This window comes from Mauremys reevesii, linkage group 13 (assembly GCF_016161935.1).
Source record: "Mauremys reevesii isolate NIE-2019 linkage group 13, ASM1616193v1, whole genome shotgun sequence".
Taxonomy (NCBI): domain Eukaryota; kingdom Metazoa; phylum Chordata; order Testudines; family Geoemydidae; genus Mauremys; species Mauremys reevesii.
In genome coordinates this window covers 45,539,341-45,566,475 of record NC_052635.1, presented here as the reverse complement: position 1 = coordinate 45,566,475, position 27,135 = coordinate 45,539,341, and the positions used below count along the sequence as shown (strand labels likewise).

The 27,135-nt window shown below is 39.5% G+C and overlaps 1 protein-coding gene across 9 annotated transcripts in view; it reads right to left on the bottom strand.

The window, feature by feature from the left end:
- Window positions 1-27,135, bottom strand: part of ZBTB46 (zinc finger and BTB domain containing 46) — a 101,172-nt gene that overhangs the window by 58,782 nt on the left and 15,255 nt on the right. For all 9 annotated transcript variants that reach the window (XM_039498153.1, XM_039498156.1, XM_039498157.1 and 6 more), the window contains one exon: window positions 19,428-20,397. In XM_039498153.1, coding sequence (XP_039354087.1) covers window positions 19,428-20,364 — 937 coding nt within the window. In that variant the 5' untranslated portion in view covers window positions 20,365-20,397. The remainder of the gene's footprint in view (window positions 1-19,427; window positions 20,398-27,135) is intronic.

The following is a 27,135-nucleotide window of genomic DNA, read 5'->3' as shown; positions in this document are numbered from 1 at the left end:
AAATACATTAAAGTTGCAATAAAGACACTCAGAAGGGAAGTGCTCTCTGATCTGTGGAGTTAAAGCAGATTAGCAGAAACATGGCTGTTATTGTAGGGGGAAGGAGGAGAGCTTTGGAGCCTGGGGAAAAAAGAATGCAGGGAGGGGAAGGGAAACGGACAGAGCTTTGAACTAAAACTGGTTTAGGGTGGAGCCATTTTAAAGCTAGGGTGTAGCCAGGGAAAGAAAGTCTGAGTTTAAAGCAGTTTCCAGAGACTTGAAAATAACCTGACCTAACCCTTTAATAATGGAAACTTGAAACTGCTATTCCTGTAAAAAGATTGAATCTCATTAATTTCATAAATTTATAACTGTAGTTAAGTGAAGTATCTGAACTCTTCCCTGAACATTCTAGGATGAACTAGTCATTGAATATTCTTCAGACCAATACAGGATTCATTGTATTTCCTTTGTTTTGCTGCAACTAGCAGCTATTTAAAGCCAATTTCCATGCATACATTAACATTATACATTTTGTACATTTAAAACAGAGTGTACCAAAAATTTTTTAAAATCTGGGCATTTTCCTAATCCAGTGGAATGCAGAACATGGACTAAACTGATTTAGACTTCAGGAAAAGAATTCTGGGAGTGGTACTGGAGCACTGAAACTGTAATCCCCACAGGTCTGGTTTTAAAGAGAGCCTAGCTCTCCAGTATATCGCCACCTATCCTTTGGTGTCACAAAATGCACAATTGTTTCACAAGTTGATTAATCATATTGCCAAACACATCTAAATAGTAGCAAGGTAACCACAATACCCTGTATCATAATCCTGGCTTAATTGCTAAATTGCCAATCTGTTTTTAATTAAGTTACTTTTTTGAGGTGGCATGTTGTTTGAAGCTCAAACTGGAGCAAAACTATTACTTTGCTCGTCAACATAAATATACACACCCCCCCCTGAAAAATTCTGATATCTTTGCAAGATTCTTAACCTCTAACTTTCACAAGAACCACCTTGCACCATAATTCTGTCTATCCGACTTAAAACAAGAAATGTTGTGTTCTTTCACAAATTGAGTATAAAAGCGGCATAAAAGCAATCTAAATAATGAAGCTCTAAGAATCTACTTAAAATTTGAGCCCAAACGTTGCTTTTATAATCTAAAATATTCCAGATTACTCTGACAGCTCAACTTTTCACTAAACCAGTTTTAAATTCACTAATGTAGCAATACTCAAACACTAATGTTCAATTTTATATTTAACACTGGAACTAAAAAAATAAAAAGGAGACTGATGGGTTGCAGCTTCATCCTGCTCCAATAACACTGAGTATCACTGTTGTAGATACTTGTGTCTTGGACCAGTTATTTTCTGTCCCCCTTTTCCACATCTGTGCAACAGCAGTGCTAAACAAAAACAATGGATCTACAAAAGAAAGTATACAACCTACAGCATCTGTTAGGGGTGCAAAAAAAAAAGACGGTTACTCACCTTTAACTGTTGTTCTTCGAGATGTGTTGCTCATATCCATTCCAATTAGGTGTGCGCGCGGCACGTGCACGCTTATTGGAAGATTTTTACCCTAGCAACACTCGGTGGGTCGGCTATGTCGCCCCCTGGAGTGGCGCCGCTATAGCGCCAGATATATACCCCTGCCGACCCAACGGCCCTTCAGTTCCTTCTTGCCGGCTACTCTGATAGAGGGGAAGGAGGGCGGGTTTGGAATGGATATGAGCAACACATCTTGAAGAACAACAATTACAAAGATGAGTAACCGTCTTTTCTTCTTCGAGTGCTTGCTCATATCGATTCCAATTAGGTGATTCCCAAGCCTTACCTAGGCGGTGGGGTCGGAGCGAGACGTTGCAAAATGCAAAACTGCTGAACCAAAGGCTGCATCGTTTCTGGACTGTTGAACCAATGCGTAACGTGAGGCAAAGGTGTGAATCGATGACCAGGTAGCAGCCCGACATATTTCCTGGATGGGGACATGGGCCAGGAAAGTGGCAGAAGAGGCTTGCGCCCGAGTAGAATGGGCGGTGAGATGGCTAGCCGGAATATGAGCCAATTCATAGCATGTTCGGATGCAGAATGTCACCCAAGATGAGATTCGTTGGGAAGAGACCGGCATGCCTTTCATGCGATCTGCAACCGCTACAAAGAGGTGAGGCGAATGTCGGAAGGGTTTGGTTCTCTCTATATAAAAAGCGAGAGCCCTACGGACATCCAAGGTATGTAGTAGTTGTTCCCGACGCGATGAGTGCGGCTTTGGGAAAAAGACTGGGAGGAAGATATCTTGATTGACATGAAAAGCAGACACCACCTTAGGGAGGAAAGAGGGGTGCGGTTGCAGCTGTATCTTGTCCTTGTGGAATACCGTATACGGGGTATCTGCTGTCAAGGCCCGAATCGCCGATACTTGTCCACCAAGGTGATAGCGACGAGGAAGGCTGTCTTCCAGGAAAGGTACAGCAGCGAGCAGGTGGCCAGAGGCTCAAAGGGGGCCCCCATAAGCTTGGCTAGCACCAGGTTTAGATCCCAGGTAGGGGTTGGGCGTCTGACTTGAGAGTACAAGCGTTCCAATCCCTTAAGGAACCTGGAAACTATGGGGTGAGAAAAAATTGAATGGCCACTTTCGCCTGGGTGAAGGTGGAAATAGCTGCCAGATGTACCTTTATAGAAGAGACCGCCAGGCCCTGCTCTTTCAGGGACCAGAGGTAATCCAGGACAGTAGGGACAGATACCTGTCTGGGGACTAAGTTACTCTGAGCACACCAGTGGGAGAAACGCTTCCACTTGGCGAGATGTGTCATCCTAGTGGAAGGCTTCCTACTGCCCAAGAGTACCTGTTGTACTGAGGCAGAGCAACGCAACTCAGTAAAGAGCAAAGAACTATGAGAAGCTAGGGATGTGGAGATCAGCAAAGCCGCGCTCCAACAGCCATCATCACAGGCAGTAAGGAACTGTTGAACTGAGGCAGGGGTAGGGGGGTATATATGACACTATAGCGGCGCCACTCCAGGGGGCAACCCAGCCGACCCACCGAATGTTGCTAGGGTAAAAATCTTCCGACGAGTGTGCATGCGGCGCACACACACCTAATTGGAATCGATATGAGCAAGCACTTGAAGAAGAACCTCAAAATACTATATTACAAATTTTATTAAAAATTCAAATAAAGCCTGTTCTCCATCTCTAGACACAATGTCCTTTGACATTCATTGGACAGATAATTGTACATCATTAAGATCTACTTAATAAAATCTACAACAGAATGACTGAGGCTTTGGTTTCCTTTATGGAGTCCACACAAAATACAAAAAGGATAGCGTCTTAGGACCTTTTCAAACAAAACTTGATAGAATAGCATAAACCTCTTTTGTTAGCTAATTTATAGAAAATTACTCTGGAAAGCAATCAATCAGTCTCTTCCAAATTTCACTTGGTTCGACTGGATAGAATTGTATTTTATAAACCTCCTTTTAAAAATTTATCTACATAAAAAATACATTATATAAACCTAGAAGAGTTCACCTAAACTTATGGGCCCACTCAAAAACCACCACAACTGCCATCTTGATGGTTAGAAATAGAGACCAAAAACAAAGGTCCAAAGGGTCCCCATGAGCTTAAATATATATTTCAATAGCCCCTTTCATACAAGGATTTTATTAGGCCAATACTTAAAAAAGTAAGTGACAAGAGGATGGGAATTCACAATTCCATTAACTGCAGAAACCTCATGGGGCCATTGGTACAAAGAAATCCTGGTCTACACTACAGAGTTAGGTCAACACAAGGCAATTTAACTGTGTAAGCATCTATACTAAAATGTAGCTCCCATCACTGTAACTAGGATAGCTCATTGTTTTGAGCATTGGCCTGCTAAACCCAGGGTTGTGAGTTTGATCCTTGAGGGGACCATTTAGGGATCTGGGGCAAAAATCTGTCTGGGGATTGGTCCTGCTTTGAGCAGCGGGTTGGACTAGATAACCTCCTGAGGTCCCTTCCAACCCTGTTATTCTATGAAATGTAGTGAACTAGCCCACTATACTGACTTAATAACTCTACCTTCGCAAGAGGAGTAGCCTAAGGCTTAGGTTGATATAGTTAAGTCAACACAGTGTCAGTGTGACACTGTGTTGCTTACATCAACTGTTGCTGCCTTTCTGAGCTGTCCCACAATGCCCCTCACTTATAGTTAAATGAGTGGAAGTTCTCCAGGAAAGTATGCAAACCACCAACACAAGAAGCGTAGTGTGGACATGAAAAACAATTTAATTACTGTGGAGGCAATACTTCACCATAACTTAGGTTGACTTAATTTTGTAGGGTAGACTTGCTCTAAGTAACGGGTGAGACGCTAGTACCTCTACAATTACAGTGTCAGTGAACCAAAACACTACTATCTGCCTGTGACATAAGGCCTCAACTGATGATGGCTTGCACCTTCTTTTTCTACATCTTACATACCACTGTGTATTTTGGTGGCTTGCTGGAAAATATGTATTTTTGGGAGAACCAACATTTTGAATTCTTATACAATTTTACAATGGATACTTACCATCAGCAAACTGGCAATCTCCCACACTCACTAATTTTTAAGTTAATCCAGATATATTCAGGAGGACTGATTCAGTTTACTTCTTCCAAGCGACATCCAAGGAGCACAGACTCTTCTGTAATTGTCCTTGAATACCGAATATGAACTACTGAACCCGTAAGTATTCCTGTTAAATGGCCCTCCACCCTCAAATTTGTTTCCCTAGAGCAGACTCTAGAGAACCTTCGTTCTCCATGATGATATGTGCCAATTAGACTACCAGTTCTGCAGACAGATGCCCGCCATCCACATTCTACAGGGGAAGTGTCCCACTCACTAAACAGAGTGTTCTGCTGACTAAGGTTAATGATCCATATTATGAAGAGTTAGATGAAGTGCATCCCACTCATATATACAGAAGACAAGAAGTCATATAAAAGGAAAATATCTTACATAAAGATCTCAAAATAACTTTCTTGCAGAAGAATTTCATATACAAGGCCTACTTAATTTTCAATACTGCAGATCCCACAATATTAGGCTTCCACTGCAATTTTGATTTTAATTAGCTTACTTTGTACAATTTAAATACATTTTAAGGTTTGCAACACACTTCCCCCCCCCCCCATTAGTAAAGTAGAACCCCATTTCTCTGAGCTGACAGTGGCTGGGGCTCCCGCTGTCAACCCTGCACACAGCCGGGGCTCCCGTTGTCAGCCCCTGGCACTAAGGACTGTAATAGAGTTGCAGCAAAATGTCTGGTTATCAAAAAAAATTAGCAGACATAACATAATACTTGAGTGTTTGTATTGTTTCAGCAAATTTTTCTTAAACAAATAGGTCTTCTCTGGCTTTTCCAAATTACTGCAATTCGTAAAGGTCCATTATTACTTCTCCATGATTTTTCATGTCTTGTCCACACAGTTCATAGGATGGGGATCACTACACACATCAAAGCAAGATTTTCAGAACAGCATGCATGCAAATGCCAATGTGTTCAGTGATCACACACTATTCTTCTTATGTACTTTTTAACCTGAAAACAATGTAGATGGCTGTACACACTTGTCTTTCTTCTGATGTCATGATTCCCTATTTGTGATGGAGAACTCCAACATTTTTCCTCATGTTATGAATATCTATAGCTCAATGGGACAGTCTGATGGATAAGGGCCTGACAGGCTGAAAACCTTCAAAAAGTGCATCAGAAAGTTGCATCATCATGCTTGGCTGACCCATGGATGGCAGTGGAAGTCTACAGATAGCAAACTATGAATAGCCTGGACCACAGAGGGAGCTATGAAAATTTGAAAATGGTTTAGTAGCTGGGAGCCATTACATTTAAAACCAGACTGAAGATTTCAATGTGGGAGACAAATGTATAAAATGCTGAAAGTGGAAACCAATATGTCTCATTTGTAATGGCTCCCAGCTACCAAATGAATGTACATTTTAATGTACCCACCACCTCATTGTTCTTTTCTGTATGTAAACCTGCTGACCACTTAGTTTAGCTCCACTGAGTCACATAGGACTCAAGAATTGCCTATATACAGTGTCTGGCTAGGCAAGGAAGTTTCTTTACCCATTAACTGACACGGTCTTCATTTTGCACGGGCAAAAACTGACAAATTAACTAGCAATAAATTGTCTGGTGATTGCTGCAAATTTGGTTTATTTACCTCCTTTTCAGGCTCAGAATCAACATATCACTCTTTTAGATAGCAGAACTTCTGCAAAGATCATTCAATTTTATTGTTAAACTTTAATACCATTGTTTCACTCACCAGATCTTTCCAAAGGCAGAGCTGAAAGAAAAGACACTGCCATTTAAAAAGAGGAAGAACAGGGAAAGAGATATTTTCATTGACAGAAGCAACATATGAAGGTGCCTCCATGAAGACTATACTAATTATGAGTCAACAAGAGTGTGTTCTTTTGTGCCAAATATATGGCAGATATGCCTACCAGTTGAGGACCTGCAACATATGGCATCTGGGTTGCAGAAAATGAAATAAAAACCAACTGTTTTGGGAAGCTCAGTGTCAGTTAGCTGTCCCTGATGTACAACTTAGTCTATGCCATCTAGGCTCTTATACCATACCCATCACCTTCCACAATTAAGATTTTAACCATATGTTCTGTATTTCTATTTGATATAAAAATCTCTAGTAGGAAGATATAAACCCCAGCCCAGCCAGTGATTTGTTAAAACTTGCCTTAGACAAGTCTGCTGAGAGACACACATTACCCTGAACAAAAGCTCAGTAATTATACAAAATATATTGGAAAAGGGTACTTTGAAAATATTATATGTTTGGAGAGGCAAACACTTTAAATAAAGTGATCAAAATTTAAGGTGCTATAACTTTGTGCTTTAAGAGTACAATTCCCACCAAAGGCACCTTTTTTTGATGGTGGCGGTGGTAATAATGGAGCCAACCAGGCTGCTATAAAGACAGACAAGTTGGGAGGGAAATATGAACTATGATGGACAAAAGACTGAATGACTCTGGCAGACTGAAATGCCATTGCAGCCTGTAGGAGACAAAGATTTTGCCTACCATGCTATATGCAGCATTTCAATACTTTGTCATGTATGTTCTAGTCTCATCTCTTCAGGGTACTTTTAGTATCCAAGGGATAGCTCAGTGGTTTGAGCCTTGGCCTACTAAACCCAGGATTGTAAACTCAATCCTTGAGGGGGCTATTTAGGGATCTGGGGCAAAAATCTGTCTGGGGATTGGCCCTGCTTTGAGCAGGGGGTTAGACTAGATGACCACCTGAGGCCCCTTCCAACCCTATGATTATTAGATGCATTATTTTCCTCCTTTAAAATCTGCACTTTTCTCTCGACAAGTTGCCAATAATTCTTATTTTAGACAACTTGACTAGGTTATGACATGATGTTTGGGACAAGCACTGATAGGTGCCTCAAAATAATTTCTAACCTTCAAGGAGGCAGGGACAGAAGTCTTAAAGCTGCTACTTAACACTAGGTCAAAAAAAGGTTGCTTATTCTGTTACCTAACCTAGGCAAGAGGTTAGAAAAGGCATAGGGGGGCATTATTATTTTTCAAACTTCTGCAGTACTGTGCAAATTCTTTTAAGTTGATCTGCAAATATTTAAGAAAGAGTGGAAGCTTATTTATGATAGAGAGTACATGGAATAAGGTTAATTTTTCTGCTGTAAAACCTCACACTTTTGAAGTTTGCATCTTGATCAGAAGGAAAAAGTATCTTAGCCATCTCATCCACGTATAGACTGAATCTCTCTGGTTTATTTGCAAAAATTTCAGACACTTTGAAAACATTATCTAAAATGGGATTTTAATGCATATTACTAGCTCTTCTTCCTTGCAGATACACTTCCTATATCCTAGGGTGATGGATTAAGTTATTACAGAAGGGTTGCATACCCATTTGTGGGGCTGTAATGGGATGTGGGACTACAGAAAAATTTAGTAGCAGAGTTGGAAAGAGGGATAGCTGCTGGGAAGGATGGGCGAGTAATAGCTTGGAGAGATTTTGAAAGGCTAGCATGCCTGGGCATTTTTAGTAGAGCTGCTGTCACTGTGGAGGGGTAAGAATAGCTTGCAGGTAGGAGACTTCATATCTGGGAAGAGGGAAAATAATGAACAGAAAAGGATTTCAGTGGGTTTTTTTTTGTACTACAATAGCTGTTAGGGTAAGTATATACTACAATCAGAAGTGTGACTGCACATGTGTGATGAAGCTATCTTGAACAACTATAGCAGCAAAGAAGAAACAGCTGTAAATGCCTATCCAAGGACCTTGGGCAGGTACATATTTTGGCAAAGAACAAAGACCATTTGTTCTTGGTAGCAAAAAGGTCCAACACAGAAAGCTCCATTTGCTGGATATAAGCTTGAGAACACAAGTCCTTCTAGGACCACTCATGGTTGGCAGTTTACCTCAGCAAATAGTATTCTGCTAGATCATTGTTCCTGAAAGGTCAATAGAAATGACCTGTTGCCATATTCATCACTAGTCACAGACTCCCTAAGGCAGCAGTTATCAAACTGTGGGTTGTGACCCCAAAGTGAGCTGTGACCCCATTTTAATAGGGTCAACAGGGCCAGTGTTAGACTTGGTGATGTCCAAGGGCTCCAGCCTGGGGCAGCAGTACTTGGGCTCCACTCCTGCTTCCTCCATCCACCCCCGGTCACATAGTCATTTTTGTTGTCAGAAGGGGGTCGTAGTGCAATGAAGTTTGAGAACCGCTGCAAGGGAAGAAAACCAAATACTAAATTCCACTTGGACTTGCAGTGTAAGTGCAGTTGGTACATAGGCTACCATCAGCCAAGGCCCCATCTGTGAAGGGAAAAATTGTGGCTTCCACCCCAGCAGAGGTAGACACTTGATGGGGTACACTCAAAAACCAGAAAGGAGACAGAGGTGCATCTATCCTTGTAACCATGACAGACCTGTCCGTCAGGAGCTGAAGGCTTTGGATATCAAGGTCAACGTGTGATGGGAATCTTGACAACTTGTAGAAAGACATTCTTGCAAGCCAAAAAATATTGAGAAAATGTTGTGAACTAGGAACCTAAGCAGGGTATAAACAAGGTTGCTCTGTATTATGACAAAGTATTTTAATTTTCAGAGATCTCATTCCTTCACGAGTCTAGTGTACTATCAAAGGTATTCAAGTTTTATTCTTCAGTTCAGCCAGACCACCCTTCACTCCAGCGTCATGGAACCCAATACATGCTCTATTCACTCTCTTTCTACACCTATAGCAATCTTAAAATATCTTCAAGTAGTGTACAAGGTAATGTGCAAAATAAGAAAGTTAGTATGGTTTTGCCCTTCCAATTATTAAAATCTTTTAGGTAAATAAGTTTGACATCTGTATTCAATAGCAGTTTTGCACAGAAGTGCTACACTAATTTTTTTTTTTGTTAGCTTGATTAAAAAAACTCAAGAAGTATTTCTTTAATATACTCAAACGCTCTGAACAACATTTCATAGACTATTTCACAGTTATACATACCACTCCCCACAACGACCAAACGGAACATTTACTTCAGAACCAAGGTGGTCTTCGTTTAGTAAATACTACCTTAGTAGCTTAAATGAATTTTAACTTTTTTTCCCCTAGGGTTTCTCTTTTCACTTTATGTGAAAATGGAAATAGTTTGTTGACATTTTGACACTTTAGTTTGAACACACACCAAATTCTTGCACTGCTCTGGTAGCCTACAGGCACTTTGTCTTCCATTCTTTAAAGAAACATATTTAAATAATGAAGTTGATGCTCTATGCTTAGAGTTAAAATATTGTATGAAAATATTAGAGGATGAAGACACTGCATGTTTTCTCATGCTTTTATTCTTGTTCAATTTTACAAACATCCCTTTGTATCATTTAGCATTCTTGCTTTCTCTTCAAAATAATAGAGCGTGCAGCCAGCTGAATTCTCCACCGGGATTACAGACAACAGTCCTCCAACAGCAGGCAGCAGGATTGTGTGGAGTTCTACTCAAACTATGTGGCTGAGCCTTCCACGCCATTGGCAACAGTTGATGTTTCACAGCATAAAGGGTTTTGACTGGAGAGTGTTTGGGTTTCTCAGGTCCCAACAATTTTAAGGCATTTTAATATTAATTAGATAATAACTGCACAACATACATCTTGGAAATATGACTCAGTTGTGATGGTAGATTAATTTGGCCACAAAAGGTAGCGATACCCCTTTAAACCCCCATAAAATTAATATAACAACTAGAGCCTCTCATTCAAAATACAGCTATTACATGTGCTAGTTGCTGAAACTTGGTTATAAGTTCCACAGACTCTGTATCTTGGAAAATGAATGTATTCAGTTTTGGTTTGAAAAATTATCTAATGCTACATGACTTATTTATTTATTTTAAACTAATAACAATCATTCAAAGCTTTTGGGAGCAAAGATTCAAAAGATGAGTGGGAGTGTTTCCTTAGAAATAAATTTCTGAACCAGAACTACTGTGCTTGAGTTGACATGTATTAGCAAAACGGTTAATAAATTTCTCAAACACACATAAAAAGAGTGGCAGAAGTTTCAATTATATGAGAAAAGCAACACATCTGTTTTACAAGGCTAACAGCTCTTCCTGTGAAGATAACTGACCTCTGTGAGGCCAACCTTTAATACCATCAAATCCTATAGTCCAGAGTCTGACTCTATTTAATCCTGTAAAGGGAATATTCCTAACACTAACTGAACAGTCTAAAAAATAAACAAGACCTTGTCTGAAACTTCAGATGCTTTTTTTATATTCAGAATAATCCAAGAAGCAGCATTTTAATTCTTTACTAATGCTAAAGGGTTTATAACAGGAAGTTGAAAAATAAGCCAGCCAAGTTCTTAAGCTAAATCTCTGTAAAAAGCGTCTTCTTGTTTAAACAATTGTACAAAAGTTGCAATGTGAAAATACATTTCTCAATTTACCTTTTAAAAGTTGCGATTCTAGTAAATTTGGTCAGAAAAGACTTACTGTAAAGGAGTATACATCTTTCCACAAGTCTCAATACCTTCTTAAAGGAAGAGCGGAGTACTTTAATTCTAATAAATGACTTGCAGAAAAGAAACTAGCAGATTAACCAAGTGAAGATCTAGTAATCATGTGAAGGTGGTTGCTCCTATTAGATATCCTATACAGATATGAATACAGTGTAGAGATGTCAGTAAACAAGAACATCCCATGAACCTTACCCCCTTTGCTCTGCCTAGCTACAAAAACAACTAAAACAACTAAATAGCATACACTTAAAACATAGAGCAAGTGGTATAGTGTTTTTTTCCCCAAACCGAAAAAAGGAGGGGTGGATTGACAGGCACCTCACAGGAAAGCAACTGACAGGTAAGGCAATTAAAGTACCCTAAATTATGAGAAAAAAATCCAGCATATCCCAGATATGAGGAAAGGGAAAGACAGACTGGCAAGACAATTTACAGTAATCCAAATAGCAATGGGAAAGGAACACAGCAAAAGCACTAAAGAAATCTGCATGAAAGACCCTTTCAGTTAAATAAAGTGTCCACAGATGCCAGGAAACAAACTGGACCACACAGCTGACCTAGCATACTTCACCAAGCTAGAACCTTTTTCACTCCTTGGATACCACCAAAGAGCTCCATGAGAGGGGATGCACAAACATTTTGTGCAATTAAGGCCATCCTTCAGAAACTGCAACTTATGATGCAGTTGTCACATTTTCAGAAGTCTAGAATCTCAATTTACTCCAGATTCTTTTACAAATCCTGCTTCTGCATTCCTTCCTGGAGAAAGTGGATCCAGACTTGCCGCAAACAGTAAGAATCCCTTTCCCCATTTGCTATTTCTATGGTATCCAAGTACCATGGTGCCTGTGGCCAATACAATGTTATCACAATTACTCCACACCTTTGCTTTATTTATTTAACTGGCCTGTGGTGTAGTGGAATTCAGGGAAGCAAAGCAGTGTCTTTATTCACATCTGGGATCGGGAGCCAACAGATCCATGAATTATCCTCTTAGCCTTTTCACCAAGAAACTGAATATTTTTGGATTTGAGGCACCACTCAATGGGTTTAAATACAGCCCGCTATGGTATTTAGGACCCTTCTAATATGCAGCACCTGTATTGACAAAATGTATGTTTCCCACTGAAATAAGCTCCATTACCCTGAAGGGTTGGTATCTCCTTTACAGTTCAGTTGTGTACACTAGCAAAGAATTTCAGAAAATAACTTACTATATAATCAACTCCATAACAGCATCAAAGTTTTAATACATGAATTATTTCTGCAAAACACAGGAGGGGTTTCTGGGCTAGCACTTGTTACTTCAAGTCCTAACAAGAAAGAAAATTATTTTCATTCTTTTCCTGTCAACCCAGCAACTCTAAAATACCCACCTGTCAAAAGTTACCAATAAATTAAGGGGATTTAGCAATGACAATGGAACCCTGTATTACTCTCCTCCCACTCCAAAATCCACACAAAATCATGCTTCTTTCTATTTCTATAGGGTCTAGAGAAAATTCTAGGGAAGAACAAGTGCAAGATATCAACACTTTCAGACTATAAACCTGTAATGGCCTTCAGGAATCATCATTTCAGGCTGCCAGAAGGTCTACACTAACCTGTGGCTTGGTATTTGCAAATATTGTTCTAAAAGACCTGATTCCAGGACAATCAGCTGTCTCAAGATACTTACAGTCAGATTTTAACAAGATGAAGAGGAGATGGGGCCTCAAAATCTGTAGCAAGTTTTAAATATTTTCTTCTTCTAGGTATCCCAAACACACACATGATGATGGTATATCAAGCACCAATTCCCTCAATATCAAGTTAGTACTTTTTCCACCTTGGCTATGGACTGAATGGGTAAAACCACTTCCAGATTAGCAAAGAGGACAGAGAACCTTACATAAAAAGTTAGGGACAGTTTGAAAAGATTTTCATTAGGGTGGAGACTATTAAATTCACAGTGAGGAGGGGGCTGGAATTTGTTAAAAGGTAATGGTAACAAAACATGCTAAACATTACCTCTAACACTTTGCTTGCATATGGCATGCATTTGCCATCATCTCTTGTTTTTAATCTATTTAGATGATCAGTTCTCTGGGGCTGGGGCATATCTATTACAGCTTGTGAGGTGCTTAGCATATTTTTGGACACTAAATAAATAGGTAATTAAGAAGCTAAAGAAACCAAAAAATATCAGTGACTAACCTAAGCTCAGCTCTGAAGCCTAGCAGTTTATTAGATTTAGTAGCTAGCAAGAGGGTTGCTTCCACCTGCTGGAGATGGAAAAAATTAATTTGAGGCAGAAAGCCCTATTACTCATAGGAGTGGAGGAAGTGGTCAACTAAGCTCTGATTTTTTCCCTATCTCCACCCACTGGAATGGTGAAGTGAACTCACTTGAATAGCTTATTTAATTAGATTTCATTTCATCCAATTTACCTGCAGAGTTGGGCACAGGAAGGAAATTTGCAACTGGCAAGCATCCTAAGTATCAAAGATTAAGTTGTAACCAGAAACAGAAAGCAAATACACAAGGCGTGAAACAGAAAAACAGTATCTCTCAGTCACTTAAAACACTTTTAGGGAATGATTCTGGCACTATGGTGGATCACAGAGTGCTCTCGCTGAAGTGTGCCAAGCAGCATTCAATCCAAGCCCACTCTTGTAGCAGGGAACAGAGTCTTGTGGAGAGGTGGTACATATGCTGCAAAGGAGCAACATCACTCTGCAACAGTAAATGAGAGGAGAATTCTGTCTCTGATCAATTCTCCAGCTGGCTTAAGTAGGAATACCACAAGCTGGCCAGCCTTCAGATACAGTCAATCTTACTGAAGAAGGGGGTATTCAGGACCATAGTGTTTGCGATGCAGCAGACAGACCTCTGTAGGTCCCTATCTGTGCTGGCATCACCCCGTTTGTTTATTTCTGGCATTTCACTCAATTTCAACAGTGAACAATAAATAAGAGTGTTTCTAATTAGTTTCTCTTTCTGATCTACTGGAATGTTTAGGTTTTTTTAAAAAAAAGATTTAATTAAAGAAGTTCTAGTGATTAGGGTCTATCTGTGTTTTAACTAGGGCTGTCAGTTAATCGCAGTTAACTCATGCGATTAACTCAAAAAAATTAAATGTGATTAAAAACTAATCGTGACTAATCATACTGCTAAACAATACCTACTGAAATTTATTAAATATTTTTGATGTTTTTCTACGTTTTCAAATATATTGATTTCAATTACAACACAGAATACGAAGTGTACAGTGCTCACTATTTTTATTACAAATATTTGCACTGTAAAAATGACAAACAAAAGAAATAGCATTTTTCAATTCACCTCATACAAGTACCGGTGTACAATTTCTTTATTGGGAAAGAGAAAAACACAACAACAAAAATCTACATTGTAAGTTTCTCTTTATTGTGAAAGAGATTGCACAACAGTACCTGTATGAGATGAACTGAAAAATACTATTTCTTCTGTTTATCATTTTTACAGTACAAATATTTGTAATAAAAATAAAGTGAGCACTGTACACTTCGTATTCTGTGTTGTAATTGAAATCAATATATTTGAAAACGTAGAAAACATCCACAAATATTTAAATAAGTGGTATTCTATTATTGTTTTACAGCGTGATTAATCGTGATTCATTTTTTCAATCACTTGACAGCCCTAGTTTTAACACACAAAATGTAGATTTAAGGCCATCCTAAACTATTTGATAGCGTCCACTGAAAAAACCGATTTTATAAAAACTAATTAAATTTGCATATAACGGTTTTTTAAAACAAATTTTATAAAAAAAAAATTTAAAAAATCCAAAACACATAAAAAACACATTAAATAGGTCCGTGCCGACATTAAGCGTCGTCGAGGTCTGGTTAGTTACTGTGTCGTCTAGCCCCCCTTGCCCTCCCCCCAGCCTCCCCCTCCCCTTGCCTTTCCCCTGATGGATCAGTGCCTGATGGGGCAAAAATGTGGGGAAAAAAGGGGGTCGGTGGTGGGGTGTCGGTCAGTCTGTCTTTCACCGCTTTGGTCTGCAAGCTTGGCCAGCAGATCATTTTTTTTTTTTTTTGCAGATTGCATCCTGCCCATGGAGCTTGGCCATTGAGCTAGCATTTTTTTTGCCATGTTTGACTTGCTGCCGCGAGCTGCGCAGCAGCACAGCACAGCTACAGCATGCTTGCGCTTCAGCATGCAGCAGCATTTGCTAGATGCATACTGCCCATATTGCACCATCACCAATTGGAACTTCCATGGAACTGAGGATGATCATGGCTACCAGTCCTTTCCTTTTGTCCCTGCTCCCAGTCCAATTCCCAAAAGCAGGGCAAAGCAAAAAAAAAAAACCTCAATCAACTCCTTGAGTCAATCCCAAAAAAAAATCTAAAAAAAATGCAAGTGTGCTAGAGAATAGCCTGCTGCCTGTCTGAAGAACTGCCAGTGCTCTGTGTACCTCTGTATGCTAATTATGATTATGCTGCTCCCTGTTTCTGTTGATTCCGCCTTTCCCCCCTTCCCCTTCCCTTCCTTGGCTTTGTTCCCACATGTGTGTTGAATATGAAAAGAGAATGGAGGAATAAATGATGAGAACTTGTTAGTGAGATGAGATGAGAGACAGCCAGGTGAGCATGATAGTCCAGACAGGACCAGACATGTGTAGGAGAGGTAGAGCAGAGAAGCCCCCAGTCCCACCCAGGGCCCAGGGCACTTTTCTTGGGGCTGGATCTTTGGGGCTGATGGGGGGCTGATGATGAGGATGGCTTGCAGCCCCATGAGGATTGATACCCACCAGAAAAACCATCCCCCCCCCAGAAAAAAATTAGGGCCAAAAGGCCTTTGCCCCCAGGCTGATGGCTGAAGCTGTTCATAGATTTTTTTTCCATCATTTGCATGATTTGATCATGAGCTTTGATTGATGATCTTTGATGGCTTGATGATGATGGCCATCCATCTTTGGGGGGGCATGGCCATGTTGGGTGGGTGGGGGGTGGGGGAGTTGTGTGTGTTATGTGCACTGCTCAGTACATCACAAAAAGATAAAGTCAGGTGACAGAGAAAATTTTGTAAAAGGGGTTGGGGGTGGGGGGGGGGGGGTGTGGGGGGGTGGGGGGGGTGGGTGAGTAGATTTGACTGACCAAGACTGACCTGGGCAGTGTGCAAAGCATAGAGAGCTTGGAAGCTAATGCAAAGAAAGGAAATAGAGGCTGGTCAGTCATCCTCCAGTCCATTGTCCATCCGCATCCATTTTTCGCTTGATTCTTTTGCTTCTTGCGCTTGCTCTGCTGCGCTCGCTGCCTGTTCCTAAGTGGATTTTAAAATGGATTCTAAGATTCGGGATAGGGCGGCTGATAGAACGGAAACGGCGGAACCGGACATCCGCATGCGATCACATCCAGCGTTTTTATTTTTTTTTTTTTTTTTTTTTTTTTTTCTGCGCCGCCGCCACCTGCTGATCGGCGCTCCGCTGGCAAACAAAAAATAATTCAAAGTTCGCTTTTTTTTTTTCCTTTTTACCTGACCACATCATCAGTTCAGATTGCGTCCAGAGGGTCGGTGTGCACTGTGGATAGCTCGGAGCCAAAGATCAGCGATCATCAACGCCAACACTAATATATAATGTTAATAATTTAATACCTACTCCTCTACTCTCTCTAGGGAGTAGAGAAGAAAAAAGTTTAAGATAAATTAAAAAATATAAGGTGCCTGCTAGTGTGTGGCCGGTTTCGAAATTAAATTTTTTTACGCTAAAAAACCGATTTAAACGCCTAGTGTAGACCAGGCCTGAAGCAGATGTCTGAAGGCTGCACTGAATCAATGCTGGAAATCTCTTTTGGGTGAGAGTGGGGTGTTTTTGTGGCCATTTTCAAGTTAATACTGTTCAGTACCTTAATAATTAGGAACTCAGTGACATAGACCCTATTAATTCCAACAGCAGAATCTCCTGTATTATGCCACTGATTCTCTCTGACATATGTTTTAAGAAACTATACTTTTAAAACAATCCTCGAACATATCCCTGCAATTAGTTTTGCAGTTCCATTTTTGCAGCCATTCCAGCATACTTGTATTTTACTTTATAAACCAGTCCAAAAATGTCCGCAGTGTGAATAATATAAATGCTTGAGTGGTTTTTATGGGGTGGTGTGCAAGCCAGAAATATTTATGCTTGAACAACATTACTTAACTGGGAACAGGCTTTATTCAAGTATACTCTGAAGTTTGAGAACTATAAATCCAAAATTCATTATAAGCCAATACTATCATTTGGCATTGTTGGTTTTAAATTAAAATTGTTTAGGTTTTTATCATTAACCAATATGGATGATCAAAATTATATGCAAGCTTTTTGCTACACACAACAAAATAAATCCAAAAATATTTCTAGTCTGTTACTCATTCCATTTAATTTGACTTTCCATGACATTTAACATTCAAATTCCAGACCACAAATATTTCACTAATACTGCCCTTCAACTTCAAATAGTATCAATTATGTAGCTTTTTTTCCTAAAATTATAGTTCTGTTTCTCACAAGATATATGAAAACATATAATAGTATTTACTTTATACATTACACCTCTCTCTCACACACACACATCCCCCTCCCCATTTCCTGGCTTTATGTACCAGCATGCAGTAACATAGATTTGGTTAATAACTCATGACAGGCTGGGATTTCCAAAGAAGGCCAAGGGAGTTGAGGATCTTGTACTCACTGAAATTCAATGGCAGTTGGGCACTTAACACACTCAGGCTCCTTTGAAAATCTCAGGCATAATTTTGACTGGCAAATATTTATTCTTAAATAATTGGTGGATAAAGTGAATATAGCTAGACAATTTTCATATTATTTTAAAGATAAACACTGATGAAGATTCAAAAGAGTTGAAGAATGTGTTTGTCTCCCTTGCAACGCATTTAAAGCTGCTCATCTGAAAGACTGCAGATGTTCATAATAAACTAATAGAGGGTCTAAACCATAAAACTACATGAGGACTTCCATTCTTAAAGCTACTAAATACTGGGCTGACATCTGATTAAGGAGGAACGTGGATGCTATGTTGTCCTTAATTGCCCCCTCTGTCAACACCATAGCTGTTCCTCCATTGAGGAGTGATCTAAAGTAGGCCATATGAGTGAAATTGGCGCTTCTGTAGGTACTAGAAAGGAGTGTTAAAAACAGTAGCCTCATTAAGATGCAGCGATTAGAGCACATGCAGTAGCAATTAAAAGACTCCTTTCTCTATACAACCAGTTCTCCTCAGCCCTGACCTGAAATGATTATTCTAGCACAGTGGTTCCCAAACTGGGGTTCACGAACCCCTGGGGGTTCACGAAATGTCATAGGGGGTTCTTGGGAAAAAATTATCTAATGGCAGACAGAGCTGTCCCTAGGGATCCCAGGCACCACAGGGCCAGCCCGGAGCCCCAGGGACTTCCAAGAGCTATGCAGATCAAAGCAAGCATATCTATCACACTGAGGAGATTCAAACTTCAAGACTCCTTATAAGAAACTGAAAGGGAGGTGGATTTTTTTTTTGCGGTTTTTAAAATTAAATAGGCTGCTAGTATTGTTTTTTTAATTATGATGAAGAACAAGTTTAAGCTTTGTGTAACGTGTGTTGTTTGCCTGGACTGCTCAAGACCTGAATGTTGTGTAGGAGGAACTCTGAGTTGGCTTCTTAAATACCTTCATGCTGTTTCACTCTGATACTCCTTGATGAAACCTAGGAGCCTTGTCTTATAACAGGCTTAATCAAAGTGATACAAGCTGCCAAAGTGAGATCTTGGAAGAGTGTTGCCATTTTCATTATGTAATAAAATACTTTAATGATAAATAATAAATAAGTGTGTAATAAGCATGTCATAAAAACAAATTTTATACTTCCAAGATCACTGCTTTTATACTTTATCCTCAGGTAAGGGAGAAAATCCCTGAAAATATTCATTTTTAGGAGGGGGTTCACGAGACTGACATTTTAGTGAAAGGGGTTCACGGGTTGTTAAAGTTTGGGAACCACTACTCTAGCAGGTGGTCAAGTCCAATTTCAATCCTTTACCAACACTGCTAGTAAGAATGGAAGTTTTGGTGGCAGACAATTGTACATCAAGGACCTGACTTAAGCCACTATTTTATTCACAAATTAATATCTATCAGATGACTATGACTTCAGTCCTCTACTATCCAAAGATAAATTTGGATAAATGAGGTAAAGATATAAGGTTCTATATTCCATTATCAATCCCCAGAAGTTCTTAATATTTTTATTTCAGTGAATGACAACAGTGTGGTATAAGCAAAATACTGTCTATATTTGCATTACTACAGCTGCTCATTGCTGAAAATCAAAAGAGAAAAAAAAAAACCTTACTTGGGTCACGACTGTTGTATGGCCATCCTGAGGCAGATAAAAAAGATGGCACTGGAGAGCTTGCCCTGCTGTCAGTCTCTACTTGCTGTGTAATATGACGCACAGTTTCTTTATTTTTTCTATTCTTTCTGCGTCCAGTGGGTTGCCAGCCATCCCCTGCTCCTTGTTCTGAGAAAGTGTTCTGTATTGCACTATCCTTGGCAGAATGCAATTCATTCCCTCCATAGTGAGATGGTGAAATTTGCTCCTCTTTGATACGCAAAGACCCATAGCTCATGTCACTGGACCAAAGAGACTGGGATGAAATGTCATCGTGGCTATCTGTTTTTGGTTCCTGATCCTCTTTTCCATAACTGCTCCCTCCTTCATGACAGCTAGCAATGGCCGAATCTCCAGAAGAGTTCGCTGGACTTGTTCGTCGAGCTAACCATGGAGAAATACTCCTACCAGCCACCACTGCTGAAATCAAAGCATCTGTACTACTGCTGGAAGCGGCCCCAAGTTCATAATCAACAAGATCATCTGAGGCATCAGACTTTATACTTATGTCAAGAGCCGCTTTTATGAAATTGTGACAAGCTTGTACAATATCAGTCATTTGAAGATAGCTAGCAGCTGACATCACCTCAATGACATTTCTGCTCGTCAACGCTAAGTGTGCAGAATACATAAAGTCAATGATGGCTTTAAAGCCCTGTGCAGTTACAATGTCTAAATGAGTGACTGTGGCCTGGTCAGATGTCTTCTGCACCTGGCAGTAAAGAGTCTTGAAGTAGCGGCTGCTCCCGAGCAGAACATTTTTGTGAGCCTTAAAGATCTTCCCCTCCACTATAATGCAAACATCACAGAGGATGCCATGCTGTCTCTGCTCATTGAGCTCACGAAGCAGATGACGGTAATGGGAGGCAATCTCCATATCTTCCTTTCGGTTATTCATTTGGGAATCTTTGTGTTTTCTCGTCCACAGACTCTGGAGGAATAAAGGAAAGTGTTACCTCAAAATGCAAAACAAACGTAAAAATGTATTTTGTCAATAGCACTGGTGAAATGAAATGAAACTGCACCACACTAAATGCTCTTCTAGGATTATCTTGTCACCATAAAACAAAAATTATTGCCGAGCACAGATTGTGCGTTCTTTATGTGATTAATCTTATTCTTAATGCTAGTATTCAAATAATTCACAATATTAAGAGAAATCAGAGTGGAAGTTCAATCTCAAATATACAGAAACATCTCAGACATTATTTTACATGTACCATTGATTATACTTTAAATTAACACAGGATTATGGTGAAAAAGCTTGTCAATAAGGGCTTGTCTACACAGTGGGATAATGCACACTATGGGAGGTGTGATTTCTGAAGTGCAGTAACATGTTGTGCATTAACTGTTGCGTGAATACCCTGCTGGTGTGCACTAAAGATTCCCTAGTGTGCTTTAACATAGTACTGTTTCAAGTAGCACGGAGTCAGAGAACACTAGGGTATCTTTAGTGCACACCAGCAGTCAGCATGGTCCAATTAATGTGCAACACATTAGTGTCGTAGACAAGCTTTGTGTTATTAAAATGGTCCAGGTAAAATACCTGTCAGTTTTTTATCATTTAAGATTTGATAAATAAGAAGTAGAGTTGAAACTATGCTAATGGATGCAAACCACTGAATAGTATCCTGTAGCAGTAATATTTCCTCGGGATGGAAAAAAAACAAAAACTTATGTATAGCACACTAAATACTCTAAATCCTCAAAAAGTAAAAGCCAATTGAAACTAGCCATTTACTTTGCTATATTGTTGCTTTGGGACTATAATGCTGTTACGGTGTCAGAGAAAAAAAATCAGACAAAGATCTGAAACCACATTTCGGAAAATTTTAAATCCCCACTCAATCAAGTAAAGTTGTAATGTATGAAGACTATCAAGTTAATTTCACCTGAACTTTAACTCCTTTTCTATTTACGATCAAAACATTTTTAGTGACATGATAAATAGTATTGTATACAATTTATCTGCCAGGCATACTTTTTGAACTAATGGATTTGATTTATTCTCTATATAACCACCCTTTTTTCAATCAAGGGCCCCTAAAACACTATTTGTCTCCAAATACTGTGGATGTACGCATAGTAGGGGTTCTCCAACTCCCAAAACAGTATCTGTTGCATCAGACTTGGACTTTTACCCACCAATTCAGAAGACCCTCACAGCAGATTCCTGCCAAGACTGGATGACGTTACTAGCTTCACCAACATCAGTATATTCTCCCTGACCATCTTTAATTTAAAAGAAAAAAAAACTAACTGCCAGCAGAAGTCTCCCCTCAAAGCCGCTAAATGTTCAAGCTTGTTTCTTCTGAAGAAATTCATAAAACAAGGTTTGTTAAGGTTAACATTTTATCCATAATGCAAGTAGGATCAAATTCACAAGTGAACTACTATTTAATTTTCCAATATCAGCATGAACATAGTCCATATATGGTTTCCATATAGCATTAAATAAGTCACCTCTGTCTTATAGTCTGATTGATTTTTCTTCTGTGATACCAGGAATTAAGCTCATTATCCGTTCAGCTACTATCAGATATGTGTTGTCCTTCCAGGGTCTTGAGAGAATTATTTCTGTTGACATTATGCACATTATCTTCATCTCTCAGGTGAAGTAATTCCATCTTCAGAAAAATTATTTTGAATACATGAAGCTGATAGAGCCAAGACAATCTCCTGAAGCACTCCTCTCCAATACCATACCTCAGAATTCACTAGTTTTTCCAAAATCTCAATTGTATGTGTAATTAGTTCCATAATTATTTGAACGCTTCTCCATCCCATGAAAGCAGCTAGTATGCAAAACTAAGTCATCTCCAATGACTTTCAGAAATTGGGATGTGGAGGTATTCTAGATCAATAGATGTATAGTATGCTATAAGACCTCTCCATTTCAGGGACCTCTCTAATGACTTCAAACTTCAGCAGGTGAGCTACTGTTTCACACATTGCTTTGTCTGCAGAGGTTCCTTGAGGTCTGCAAGAATATAACTGTCTCCTCAGGAATGTGAAAATCCCATGGTGTAGTATCTTCTGGTACCAGTCAGATGATCTTTGACCAGTGATGCTTGAAAATAGTAGCCTCTTCCAAGGGCAGAGGAATCCTTGGACAGGTAGAACTGGTAGCCATGTGTTATTTTTTGTGTTTAAATTCCAGATGGAGTAAGCCCTAGATTTTCCTCCTTGGGAATATCTATCCTCTTCCTTGGGAGTAGCCAGAAGCTCTTTTAAAGAAGGACCAAGGAAAACAAGACCCATAAGAGGGCTAGCCTTTCTGGCATGAATTAGAAGAGGCTGATGCTATGTACCTGCAGAATATCTGGTTGACATCACTGCAGATAGATTTCCAGGTTCAACCAGTAGTTCTCAGATATAGGGGTTCTGGAGATTGCACTGGAAGCCATTACCCATGCCACGAATCTTAGCCCACGTCTACACTACCACGGTAAGTCAACTTAAATTAGACAACTCCAGCTACGTGAACAACATAGCTGGAGTCAATGTAGCTTAGGTCGACATAGGGGTTGACAGGAGACACTCTCCCATCGACTTACCTTGCTCCTCTCGTTCCCGGTGGAGTACCGGGTCAACCGGAGAGCGCTCTGCTATCGATCTAGCGGGTCTTCACTAGACCCGCTAAATTGACCCCTGGTGCATTGATCGCCAGAGCATCGATCTGGCTGTAGCGCAGACATAGCCTTAGAGACCCTATACAAGAATTAGACAGAGTCTTCTCTCATCAAAGTGAGAGAACATTTGAAAATCAGTTCTTCCAGTGTTTGGACTTGGAAGGAAAAAAACTGTTAGATCTGTCTAGGCTACAAATACTGTGATTGATGATTTGAACATGACTGCCACAGCTTCATAATTTTGTACTAGTGGGCTCCTGAAACCCCCCTTCTGAAATGGAAGGACAGTATTTTTTATTAAAGAGGCCACTGCTGCATCTACTTTTAGAGGCTGTAGAAGTCAGCTTTGCCTTTTATGAAATTGGAACAACCATATAGGATCAGATGAGTGGTCCATCATCCATCCATTCATTCATAGGAAGATGCAAGAAATCTCAGTTATGAAGTGAACAGGGTTTTTTTTGTTTTTTTAATGTGTGTCTTCTTTCCTTTTGGTGTTCCCATTCCAACATGAAAGTTTACATGAAAGGGAGCAACTTCTTGGACTTCGTTGGAAATAGGCTCCCCTTGGAGTTACTTTTCCTCATTTTGCTATGGATAATATCAAGAGTATTTAGCAACATTTTCACCCATCTTGAAGAATTTAGGCAGCAGCAGCCTTTCTTGGGTTTCTTCTTCAATGCCTTCTATCTGAAGTTCAGATAATTTCCCTAGCATTTGATAAGGAAGACCTCTGCCACTACTTGTGTTTCCTTCAGCTTATTTTGGCTATATATATGTTTTTTCTTTGTGTGTTGTCTGCCTTCTGGATATACATCTCATTACTAGTTATGTTACATCAGAGAAAAGCCATTTGTACCACAGTGATGAAATCAGTGTAAGTGTCTAGATTGAAGGTGGCTAGGATAAAGGAACCTGTGCTAGCTTGTGATATGAATCTCCTGCTGCTTTTCTTCATTTTGTTTGTTTGTTTTAAATTCAAGCAGGGCTTCTTTGACTAGACCCTTTTGAGACTGAGCCCCTGGAGCTAACCTGAATCAATCTTTACTAGCCTTGTCCTTACAGACAGAGCACTTGCTAGTCTCACTGGATGAGGAGAGCTTCTCACTGGATTTGGCTATTTCCTGTTCAGTATATTCGTACCAGATTCTAGAGTCTAGCAATAAAGGACCAAGTATTGCCTTCCCTCCCACTCACCAAGCCCTTGGCAGAAGATGCAGTCTCTGGGCAGGATGAAAGAATCACTAATCAAAGAAGGGCAGGAGTTGAATGATCCTAGTTTGCTTGCCCATATTTCTAAGGGCACTAAAGAGGAAGAAGGTTGAAGGATACATTTGGGGGGGAGGGGAATGAAACGCTCGACTCTCCCCCAAAATATTTCCCTATGGGGCAGGGTCTTTGGAGTGTAGGCCATGCAAATCTGCCAGGAATCTTGAGGCACAGGGCTGACAGTAAGTAGCTGTGGTATTGTCAGACAAGATAGATGCAGACTGCATGAGAACTAAAGCCAGTTTGGAGTGAGGATTGGCCCAAAGAGAGTTGAGGAGCTCAATTATTCTGCTCTGAGTTCAGGCTCTACTAAAATATTAAGTACAAGAGTGGTAAGAGTACTGGAAACCAGGCTCTGCAGGGCCACGAAAAGTGGCTTACTGCAAAAGCACTGTAGTTGTATTACTGTAGCACCTAAAAGCCTTAGTCATGGACCAACATCCCACTGTGGTAGAACAAACATGAACAAAAAGATGGCCCTGTCCCACAATCTAAGGATAACACAAGAGACAAAACAGAGTAAAAGAAAACAATGAGACAATATTGGTCAGCATAACAGACAATGGTCTCAGCTGCTGTGCTATCAACTTTTTCTAGGTATCATGGAAAAATAAAAGTTTAAGGACCGTTTTGAAGGAGCATCTTTCAATAACTTTGCAGATGTTTATGGGGGGGTGGAGGCTCCTCCCAAGTGTGATGGACAGCATAGGAGAAAACATAAAAGTGCTTGTTTAAAAGTTTAATAAGTAGGAAATGGAGGGTGGCATCAGCAACCAATCAGAGGCGGGAGTCAACTTCCCGATAGACAATGACATAACAAGTAGGGTAGAGATAGGCCGTGAAGGGCCTTGAAAGTGAAGACAAGTTTGATGCAAAGAGATGTACTGCATGCTGAGAATTTTCTAATCTTTGGGTTCTTAGATTCATCTACTTGAGGGAAGGGGAGCAAGCTAGCTCTGAGACTAACAAAAATCACTCAACAGTAAATCTGATTCTGGCAGAATAGCTACAAAAGAAAAGTGGAAAAAACTGATAACACCTCACTACTGGAAAGAATGACTGAATTTCTCATTCCCTTCTCCCTAAATTGAAGAAAGTCTGGAGACTGGTATCTTAAGTCTTTGGAGAAACTTCTTGTGGGTCTTTCCAGAGGGAGTGATAGGCAAGAGGAGACCATAAAATAAAATTTATATATATACATATACATACATACATACACACACACACACACTCTTTCTGACATCAATTTGCAAGGTGGTGAAAATATTTGTGAGGACTAGTGACCATCGCACTAAGAGAATTCCACATTATCTGTCACCTTCAAATTTGTGGGCAATAATAAGAACATTGTCTTCAGTTTGACTAGTAAAGTTTAACATCTTCCAATTTGAGAGAAACAGTTATAAATTACTTGATCTATGTCACAGAACCGGTCACCTTATATACTTTGTTCCACATTCACCACGTTTATAACATCATTGTACTTTTTATATAAGAGGTCTTTGGGAGAGAAAATTAAATATGCCTCAAATTCAGAAGAATTCGTTAGTTTTTTTGTCTACCTATGTCAAACTAGAGCATCTGTTTTATGTCAAGGATCACTAGGGAATTAGCACAAGTTAAATTTAAGGCAATTTGCTAGTAGTTAATTCAGTAAGCTTCAAAATCCTCCTCTCCCGTGTTCCAGTTTTACACACTGCTTTGTGGTTTTAAGGTTTTGGTTTTCTACCCTCCTTTGTGATTAAATATAGCTATTTATGAGAAATAATGGGAGTTCTATAGAAATGTAGCCCCTCCAATGACTAATGAAAGCACCTGAGACTAAAGAAATATAAATTGTGGAGCAGAAGTCAATTTTAGAAAAACGGATCATCACATAGACAAAACTATTAAAATGTGAGCTTATCAAAGCTCTTTTTAATACTCTGAACAAGATCTCAATTAACTCGGATTGGATTATTTAGGCCTGAGTTCTACTTAGTATTTAAATGTAATGTGGCTCCTGAAAGACTTAAATAGAACTATTTAATAAGAAGAGTCCTAGTTTTGAAGAAAATAGCAGTTTTTTTAAAATGAAAATATTTACCAGATGAAGTCATACACGTGCCCAACACAGTTCTACTAACCCAGATGAAAGATTTCAAAAAATAAAATAATCAATAACTGACAACTTCCAGAATGATTTCACTAACAATAATAGGGTCATTAATAGATGAACAAAATTAAACGAACATAGCATCAGAGTATTAAAATTCAGGTCTCAATTAAATTAACAAATTTGAAAGTTTTACTATTAAGTGTATGGATTAGCATTACTCTAACTTTACTTCATGAGCAGTTTTAGTTTTATATTTTGAAACATTTACTGCATGGTCTCCACATTCACACACACACACACCCTACCGATCTCTCTGACATGCTTTAATTCTCCAAACTCTAATGTCAGTAAGACTCTTGAAAATGTATCTCTTTTTGTTTAATTGGAAGTTATCCACAGCTTCGTTTATTCTTCACTAAGCCTTTACTTGTATCCTGCATATTTCAAAGATGCCTTACTTCTTTTAAATTTGTCCCAAATTTGGAATACTTGCCTGTGTGCATAACTTTACACGTTGTTAGTAGTCCCATTACAGTCAATATGTAACCAAGTTAAGCGCACACACAGTCTTTTTTATCAGAGATTAAGGCCTCATTTTACAAACACGATCAATCTATAACCAAACTTTAGTATAGCTACCTTCCTATCAAGATACCCATAAACACAT